This window comes from Triticum aestivum, chromosome 4A (genome assembly GCF_018294505.1).
Source record: "Triticum aestivum cultivar Chinese Spring chromosome 4A, IWGSC CS RefSeq v2.1, whole genome shotgun sequence".
NCBI lineage: Eukaryota > Viridiplantae > Streptophyta > Magnoliopsida > Poales > Poaceae > Triticum > Triticum aestivum.
In genome coordinates this window covers 725,103,056-725,112,860 of record NC_057803.1, presented here as the reverse complement: position 1 = coordinate 725,112,860, position 9,805 = coordinate 725,103,056, and the positions used below count along the sequence as shown (strand labels likewise).

General features: G+C 45.3%; 1 protein-coding gene across 1 annotated transcript; it reads left to right on the top strand.

Moving 5' to 3' along the window:
• The first annotated feature begins 5,229 nt into the window (after nt 1-5,229).
• Nucleotides 5,230-7,455, top strand: LOC123083416 (uncharacterized). Its single transcript, XM_044505467.1, has 2 exons — nt 5,230-5,360; nt 6,073-7,455. Exons 1-2 carry the CDS (start codon nt 5,287-5,289, stop codon nt 7,289-7,291), a joined length of 1,293 nt encoding a protein of 430 aa, XP_044361402.1. The 5' UTR covers nt 5,230-5,286; the 3' UTR covers nt 7,292-7,455.
• Nucleotides 7,456-9,805: the final 2,350 nt, after the last annotated feature.

Here is a 9,805-nt window from a genome sequence, read left to right as displayed (position 1 = left end):
ATATGTAGTATCGTATAATACCAGCAAACGAAAAAGAATTAAAATGGAAACACAAAATTAAATGAAAAAGAAATCATAAAACTAAAAAACCCCCAAACCTTATAGTACCGGTTGGTCTTACCAACCGATACTAAAGGGCTCCAGGCCCCCGGAGCTGGCTCGTGCCACGTGGTTGCCCTTTAGCACCGGTTCGTGCTGAACCGGTACTAAAGGGGGGGGGGGCCTTTAGTGACCACAATTTAGTGCCGGTTATGTAACCGGCACTAAAGGGCCTTACGAACCGGTGCTATTGCCTGGTTCTGCACTAGTGGTACCCTTGTATACCGAAAGCGGAAGCGTTAGCACAACACGGTTGATGTAGTCGTATGTCTTCACGATTCGACCAATCAAGTACCGAACGCACGACACCTCCAAGTTCAGCACACGCTCAACTCGATGACGTCCCTCGAACTCCGATCCAGCCGAGCTTTGAGGGAGAGTTCCGTCAGCACGACGGCGTGGTGACGATGATGATGTTCTACCGACACAGGGTATTTCCTAAGCACTGCTACGATATTATCGAGGTGGATTATGGTGGAGGGGGGCACCGCACAGGGCTAAGAGATCCAAGGGATCAATTGTTGTGTCTCCAAGGGGTGCCTCCCTCCCCGTATATAAAGGAGTGGGGGAGGGGGAGGGGGCCGGCCACCCTAGGCGCGCCCCATGAGGAGTCCTACTCCCACCGGGAGTAGGACTCCCCCCTTCCAAATGGGAGTAGGAGAGGAGAGGGAAGGAGAGAGAGGGGGAAAGGAAAGGGGGGCGCCGCCCCCCTCCTTGTCCAATTCGGACTGGGGGGAAGGGGGCGCACGGCTGCCCTTGGCCGCCCCTCCTCTTCTTCACTAGGGCCCAATAGGCCCATTAGTCTACCCGGGGGGTTCCGGTAACCCCCCGGTACTCCGGTATATGCCCTATACTCCCCTGAAACCATTCCGGTGTCCAAACATAGTCGTCCAATATATCAATCTTTATGTCTCAACCATTTCAAGACTCCTCGTCATGTCCGTGATCACATCCGGGACTCCGAACTACCTTCGGTACATCAAAACACGTAAACTCACAATATAACCGTCATCGAACTTTAAGCGTGCGGACCCTACGGGTTCGAGAACTATGTAGACATGACCAAGACATGTCTCCGGTCAATAACCAATAGCGGAACCTAGATGCTCATATTGGCTCCCACATATTCTACGAAGATCTTTATCGGTCAAACCGCATAACAACATACGTTGTTCCCTCTGTCATTGGTATGTTACTTGCCCGAGATTCGATCGTCGGTATCTCAATACCTAGTTCAATCTCATTACCGACAAGTCTCTTTACTCGTTACGTAATTCATCATCCCATAACTAACTCATTAGCTACATTGCTTGCAAGGCTTATAGTCATGTGCATTACCGAGAGGGCCCAAAGATACCTCTCCGACAATCAGAGTGACAAATCCTAATCTCAAAATACGTCAACTCAACAAGTACCTTCGGAGACACCTGTAGAGCACCTTTATAATCACCCAGTTACGTTGTGATATTTTGTAGCACACAAATATTCCTCCGGTAAGCGGGAGTTACATAATCTCATAGTCATAGGAACATGTATAAGTCATGAAGAAAGCAATAGCAACATACTAAACGATCAAGTGCTAAGCTAACGAAATGGGTCAAGTCAATCACATCATTCTTCTAATGATGTGATCCCACTGATTAAATGATAACTCATATCCATGGTTAGGAAACTCAACCATCTTTGATCAATGAGCTAGTCAAGTAGAGGCATACTAGTGACACTATGTTTGTCTATGCATGTATTCACACATGTATTATGTTTCCGGTTAATACAATTCTAGCATGAATAAAAACATTTATCATGATATGAGGAAATAAATAATAACTTTATTATTGCCTCTAGGGCATATTTCCTTCAATAGGGTGTTCCAATACGTTCATGATTCTCTTATAGTGTATGGCGAGAGTGACAGAAATTTATACCCGAGTAAGGGGGTTATTGCGTATGGGAGTAAAGAGGACTTGATACTTAATGTTTTGGTTTGGTTTTACCTTAATGATCTTTGGTAGTTGGGGATGCTTGCTAGAGTTCAAATCATAAGTGCATATGATCCAAGTACGGAAAGTATGTTAACTTATGCCTTTCCCTCATATAAAATTGCAATAATGGTTACCTGTCTAGTTATCGATCGCCTAGGGCCAAATAACTTTCTTGTGTGACAAAACCTTTATACTAAACTACTAAATTTATTATCTTGCAATTTATTCATAGTTTTATTCTCGCAAAGTACTTCTAGTTTTATTGTTGTTCTAGGTAAATCAAACATTAAGTATGCGTAGAGTTGTATCGCTGGTCAATAGAACCTGAGGGAATATTTATTCTACCTTTAGCTCCTCGTTGAGTTTGACACTGTTATTTATCGAAAAAGGCTACAAACGATCTCCTATACTTGTGGGTTATCAAGACCTTTTTCTGGCACCATTGCCGGGGAGCAATAGCGTGGGGTGAATATTCTCGTGTGTGCTTGTTTGCTTTATAACTAAGTAGATTTTATTTTCTGTTATAAGTTGTTCTCTATCTCTAGTTATGGATATGGAACACGAAATACCAAAAAAAAGTTGTACTTGCTACTCATGTAGATGGGGAACCTCCTAAAACCCTCGATGCTCGTTATGTGAAAAATATTATACACTACTTTGATAATCCCAAGAAACCCCCATTCAACTTGATAATGGGAGACATGTTGGATCAACGTGAATGCTTTAGGGATTATCGCTTGACTCAAAAAGGAAAAGTCTTATGGGATCAAATTGAAATGTTGCATTGGGACGCTTGGAATTATGCTTGAGGTATGATTATACTTGTTGCTCTAGGATGAAGGCTAAACACCTTCCCTTTTCATGTGAATTTAATGATAATGAAACCTTGGCTTCTTATGCAAATGATAGATATGATTACTATGATGTGGAACGAATAGAAGAATTTGTTGCTTTTAAGGGTGCTTATGAAATTAAATGTTTGTTTGAAGAGTATGAAGGTTATGATGATGTTGTTTATAGATCTTAAAATTTTACCATCCTTAAATATTGCTATGAGAATTATAAATACAATGCCGGTGTTGATGCATTTATTGAGAAAGTCTCCACTGTCCAAGAAGAGACTATTATTTTGCAGGAAACTATGGAAGAATAAATTGCTAAAATTGTGAGCTCATTAGATGAAAAAGATGAGTAGGAAAGCGAAGAACAAAAGGAGGAAGAGTGGATTGATCACCCGTGCTCACCTTCTAATGAGAGTAACTCTTTATCCAATATATTATTTAGTTTCCCTTCGTACTTACCGAAGGATGGATGCTATGATAATTGCTATGATCCCGTTGATTCATTTGAAATATCTCATTTTGATGAAACTGATGCTTGCTATGTTTGTGGCCAAGAAACCTGAACAACAAAAAAAATGGAATTTCCAATTTTATTTTGAATTGTGAACATAAATTTGAAAATGGAACATTTTTTGAATATGGTAACAAAATTTTGAAACTATGACATTGTTTGAAAATTTTGATGATACTTTCAAAACAAGATTTTTTATGAAATTTTGAATAAATATTTGGAAATTCAAAAAATCATGAAAAGAAAAATAAACCTTAAAAAGAAAAATATCTATATGGAAATAAAAGGGCTATCACTTCTTGCAGTACCTTACGGAAATTGCGCCAAAGTTGCAGAATATTACCCCATCAATGCCACCTATAATTTTTTGAGCACCAATACATACATAAGCGCTCATATATACACGCATACACTCATCCCTATAAATACACACACACACCTATAAGTACCTTCGAGAGATTGAACCGGTATATCATTTTGAGATTTTACGAAGTCATTGTAGACACCTCGTAGTCGACGAGAACGTCTACACCCATTGAAGGCACATCGTCCGAAATCTTGAACTAAATCCAGGATAAATGCCAGAACTTGAACCCCTGGTGGGCTGGGCATACCATTGTCCACCTGACCATCCAATCACAGGTTATTAAAAAACATTCCACACACGAAAATTTCCCGCCTGGGCCGGGCCATGCAGTAGGGACCTCCTATACGGCGCTCTGCACGCTGGGAGAAGAAAACGCAACACGCCCGTTTAGGCCGGCCCATGTCCGGGCGGCTTGTTTTTTAAATTTCATTTTCTATTTTTCCATTTTTATTTTCTGGTTTGTTTTTTCTATTAAAATTAAAAAAAATTGCAAAAATTAAAGAAAGGATTATTTCGAAATATAATATTTCGTAAATCATACAATGTTTGTGGATTCAAAATATGCTTGCCATTTAATAAAACAAATTTTCTTATTCAAAAAATGTTCAAATTTGTTAAAACAAAAATATTCACAAAATTAAGAAATGTTCATGATTGTTTTAAATGTTTGTTTATTCAAATATGTTAACGAAATTGAACAAAATTTCACCAATTCAAAAAATGTTCATAAAACGAAAACATATCCTAGAAATTTAGAAACTGTCGATGTCTTACAAAATAGTTTATTCATTAATAAAATGTTTACTGATTCAAAAAAGATCATGCATTTCAAAAAAGGTTCATTTAATCAAAAATATATTCATGAATTTCATAAATTGTTTCACCAATTTCCAAAACAATATTCGTCCATTCTAGAAATGTTACCTGATTTAAGAAAATTGTTAAAAAAATCACAATTTTAGAAGAAAAATGTTTTCAAATAGTGCATAATGTTCATGAATTCAAACAATGTTCTTGATTTTAGAAAAGGTTCAAAATTTGTAAAAGTGTTCATGAATTGAAAAATGTTCATGATTTCAAATATGTTCACAAGTTACAAAAATGTTCATGATTTCAGAAAATTGAGAATGATAGTGTATCCCAGTGATGCAGCAACATGTTATCATTGTCATTGGATATTATGATTTTTTTTTATCCCGTTGCAACGCATGGGCCCATTTGCTAGTAGAATAAACAAAAAAGAGTAGGGTGGCTGGCCGGTGTGTTACGTCGACAGTTCTATGCAACAAGAGGCAAATAGGAAATCGCGATATTTGCTGCTTTTTTTTAGGAATGGGGTATTTGCTGCTAAGTCCATCGCCCCTAACTTGGCCCATGAGTCCTGACCTGGGCCGGGCCGGCGTTATTATAACCGAAAGAGATATCGATCTGGAAGAAAAAAAACTAACATGTACCGTACTGCTGCTGGAAGAAACCGCGGCGCACATGGAGGCGCAGCCGCCGGAGATCGACGCGCCGGCGACCGCCTTTTGGTCCTTGTCCTCGTCCTCTTCGCCGACGTAATACCCTCAAGCCCTACCTCGCCTTGTACTCCTCCTTTTTCTTCTGGTTATTAATTTGTTTCTGCATCTCATCTCGTTGCGTTTGCCTGCTGATGTTGTATTAGATAATAGATCCATCCACAAAATTAGTTATTATACCTCCATATGGAACTAAATTAGGTGGATATCAGAGAAAGATTTATTTTGCTATGCTTGAAGAAAAACAATCCAGATTAAGACTGTCCCTGCCCTAGATCTCAGACATTGCAGGCAAGAATAGAGGGTGCCAGTCACCTGATTTGCCATGCCTGTATCAATATGCTAGGAGAATCATATTTGCTCTGCCTGTCATTCTTTTTTTTTTAAGGCCTGATTCAGTTTGACACTAGGTGCTGTCAGTCAGCATCAAGCACTCAGGCACCTGGCATTTATTCAGTTTGAGAAACAGGCGATTGTGATGTATATTTCAGTGTACAAAAAAAATTCTGTGAAACTTCAGAAATCCTTCTCTCCGCAACTTCTCAACAGAACCCAAATCCTGTGCCTGCATCGCTGTTGATTTTATTCTAAGCTTCCCGGGAGTGACAACTCAAAGTGATCAGTACCTTTGTTCAGTTCAGTTTGGGATGCGAACATTTTTTTTATTATCTTGGTAGCTCCTGTTCTTCTTCATACAATTATGACTCGCTTCACATGCCTAACATTTTGTCCTGAATTTGCTGCGACTCAGGGCTAAGAGAACTCGTTATGCCTCTGCCTCCTCCATCTTTGCCGCATCCAGGCCGTGTGGATGGGCAGAGCTCCCGGAAGATTTTCTCCAATCATTAGTCGCTCGCCTCGGCTCCTTCCACGACCTCCTCGCCTTCGGTGCCACCTGTCGTCCTTGGCGTGATCTATTGTCAGCACGCACGCCCTCTTTGCAGCCTCTCCTCCTACACCCGAGTACCGAGAGCCAACGATCTCCCTGGTATCACCAATGGATCGTTTTCCAGGAATGCACGTGGAAATTGTCTGATCCGTGGAGATTGGATAATTCAGTTGCCGCCTCATCCTGGCACAGTTTGCTTTCCTTGAGTGACCTCAGAAGAATGTTCTTTCTGCGCTGCTCCTACGGTCACCTCATCTTCTGCGACGAAGATGGGTTCTACATTGTTAATGCGTTCAGTGGTGCTAAGGTTGTGCCTCCTCGCCTCAAGTCAGGTAACTTCACCCGCGTTAACTATGTCACCTTGACTGCCCCTGTTGCATCTGCGGACTCGCATCTCCTTGTCGGCAGTGGAGTCTATCTGTTCCAGTGGCGCATCGGGAGCGACTCTTGGTCAGAACACTGTCCTAAAGTTCTTCTTCTTAAGATTGAACAAATGGTGGCCTTCAAGGGCAAAACATACGCCCTAGGGTCTTTTGGGTCCTTCTGCATCGTACACTTGTCACCTAGTCTCATAATTCAGAAGTTTAAACTTGTGTTTGAGGAAGATAGAACCGAAGATCTCTATTGGACAAATCAAAAAACATGGCTTGTGGCGTGCGGCGATGCACTTCTTTTGATCAAACTTGAGGCAGGAAGGAAGATATGCTCGGAGGTTGAGCCCGTCCAGTTCAAGGCCTTCAAACTCGAGTCACTTGATGCCGTGAACAGGAAGGCAAGGTGCGTGAAGTTGGACAGGTTGGATAACTGGGCCATCTTTGTCAGTGCCGACGTGCGATGCGAGGCGTTGCCATGCATGAACCCGGAGAGATGGCGAGGGAAAAGCAACCACATATACTTCCCATGTTATCAGTCTCAACAGCCATGGGCTGCAGTCAAACTGTGGAAAAAATATAACGACCTTGCGAGATGTTTGCAGCTCGTGAATACTGGAATTCAGTTCCATAGATTGGAGTCAACCTGGATCCTTCCCGGCACATTTCCTCGCTCTGGTATGGCAATTGAGGATGCGACCGGTGATTAGCTTCTGATACAGCTTTCGTGGGGGGATTCTACCATGTTGCAGAATGTTCTTTTGGCTTGTCTCAGAACTTAAAAGTTTTCACTGTAAAGATAACTGATTCAGCACTCTCCTTTTTTTAGTGGCGATTACAAGGTAGACATATGTTTTATTTCTCATCTACTACAGATTGTAGAGTTTTCTTGTACTTGCGCAACTTGATAACATGGTCTGGGCTGCAACTTCCTTTCACACTAGATACCTAAGGTGTTCATACTGCAACAGAGTATTTGTACTGTGGTTGTTGATTGCTCATGTGATGTGCTTGAGCCTATAACAGTCTCACTGGGTAGAAATGTTAATATTAAGAACATAACTTAAGGACTGCTACCAATTTTTAACTAAAAATTGCACACTATTTTAGGCTGGAGTGGGGATGCAAGTCCATAGCTTACCTATAAGCAGGTATGCATTAGGGTTAATATATAGTGCACAGTGCTATTGCATTCGCACACCAAGTTCAGCCAAAAAAAAATATAGGCAGCATACGTGCATTCAGCACAAAGTTCAGAATTTGCACCAAGAAAAACCAGGCAGACAGATTGCTCAACAACTAAATAACTCTGCATCTGTAGCTAGCTTCAGCCAACAATTCTGATTGCATTTTATTACCTCTGTTTTTAAAAGGAGATCAAACTACATACAGATGTATGGAACAAACAAAGGACATAGTTAAATAAAAGCCCACATACAATGCCGAAGAGTGATTCGAAGAACCAACGAAGGCACTGTTTCAGGATGTAAACCCCTGTCTCTTTTATGCAAGTGGAAGCAATTAACAAGGTTAAACAAAAACAACAGCGGGTCGACATGTCGCACAAGTTTTTGCCTCCAGAAATGTACACTGTATAGCAAACAGATTATTACGAATCTTGATGTAACTATTCTTGTCTTTTGACATCTATGAGCAGTATATTCAGGTGGAAGAACTCTTTCTCCCCGGTGATTCCTCAAAAAAAAGTGTGAGGAGTGGAAACTAGAACAAGATGGCTCTCCCTTCCCCCGGTGTTGCTATCTTAGATTGTGTTCATTCGAAAAAGATGGCTCTCCCTTCCCCCCTTCCCTCTCCCCCGCCCGGGCGACGGTGGCTTCGTGTATGTCCCTTCCCCCTCGTCTCCGGTGTCCATCTGGGCCGTCTCTCCTTGCGCCAGCCGGCGGCCTCCCCCCCCTCCTTCTCACCGCCGTCCACTCCCCGGTCCCCTCTTCGGCATCTAGCTTCTTCCAACAAGTTTTGGGCCCTCGACTACGAGGCCTCGGACTCTGACACCGATTCCCCGGCCCCGTCCTCCCCGCTCGCTGCCTCCTCGCTGCCGCGCCCTCCCCTGGCGGCCGCGGCTGCCCCGCCCCTGCTTTGCTGGCCGTTAGTGGCTGGATCCGCGTCTCCCGCCGCCGTGGTAAGATTCCTCCGGTGTCCCCTGGTCGTGGCGTTTTGGGGCCTGCCCCGCGCCCCGCACCCGTGGTTTCCTCGGACTCTTGCCCCTCTCCCCCACCCCCTTCCTCTGCTTCGGCCTCGGGCTCACTGGTGCCGTCGGCGGCGGCGGTCGGGGCGGCTGGAACCCTGGATCTGGCAGTGCACGATGCGGTGCTGCCTGAGCCCGGGTCCCGGGCCACCGCGACGCCCGTTGGGCCTGGTGGGCCTGGGCCCCCTCCTCTTTCCAGCCTCTCCGCCTTCCCCCCTTTACCTGTTGTGGCTTATCGGCCTCGGGTGGCCCAGGCCCAACCCCCCGTTCCCCCTCTAGCCCCGGCCTGGCGCGGTCGGGGTATATATGGGTCCGGAGGGGCTCTCTCCCCCCATTTCTAGGGTTTCCAGCCACCTCTTCGGACTTGCGGCGATACCGCTCTCCCATTCGTTCCTTCTCCAGATCTATCCCTCCTCCACCCCTTTCCCTCTCCTTTGCGTCGGCCCTCTCGACGAACTGCTCGCGCTGCTCCTCTAGCGAAGCCATGTCAGGCCAGAAGCGCCGGCGGGTGGGCGCGGTCGTGGGGGAGGCGGACCTGGAGTATGAGGCAGACCTGTGATCCAAGCTTCAGGCGGATCTGGCATCGCGTGAGCAGGTCACCTCGGATCGTGCTGCTTGGGCGGCGGGGCCGGAGTGGCTCCGGCACGACGAGCGCGCCCGTGCGGAGTCGACCGCGGTTGAGCTCGGCAGACCCTTGTACCATGGCTCTGGATCTGCCACGGCCGGGCCCTCTGCTCCTTTCGGTGGCTCCTCGCTGCGCCTCTTGGACCCCTGGGAGGCGGCGGTGGCGGCGTGTACGGCTGGATCTCTGGGCCGCCCTCACGCCCCCGCTCCACGTGGTGCGGCGGCTCCGGCGCGGGCTCCGGGCCGGCTCCCGGTGGCCTCGGCTGCTGGAGCTGGTCGGTTTGGGCCCCGCGGTGCCTCTGGGGCGCCGTCCCTTCTCTAGTGGCCCAGGCTCTGCTTCTGGTCCCTGCGGGGACGACATTCTTCCCCCTCCGCCTTCTGCCCCGGTGTGTGC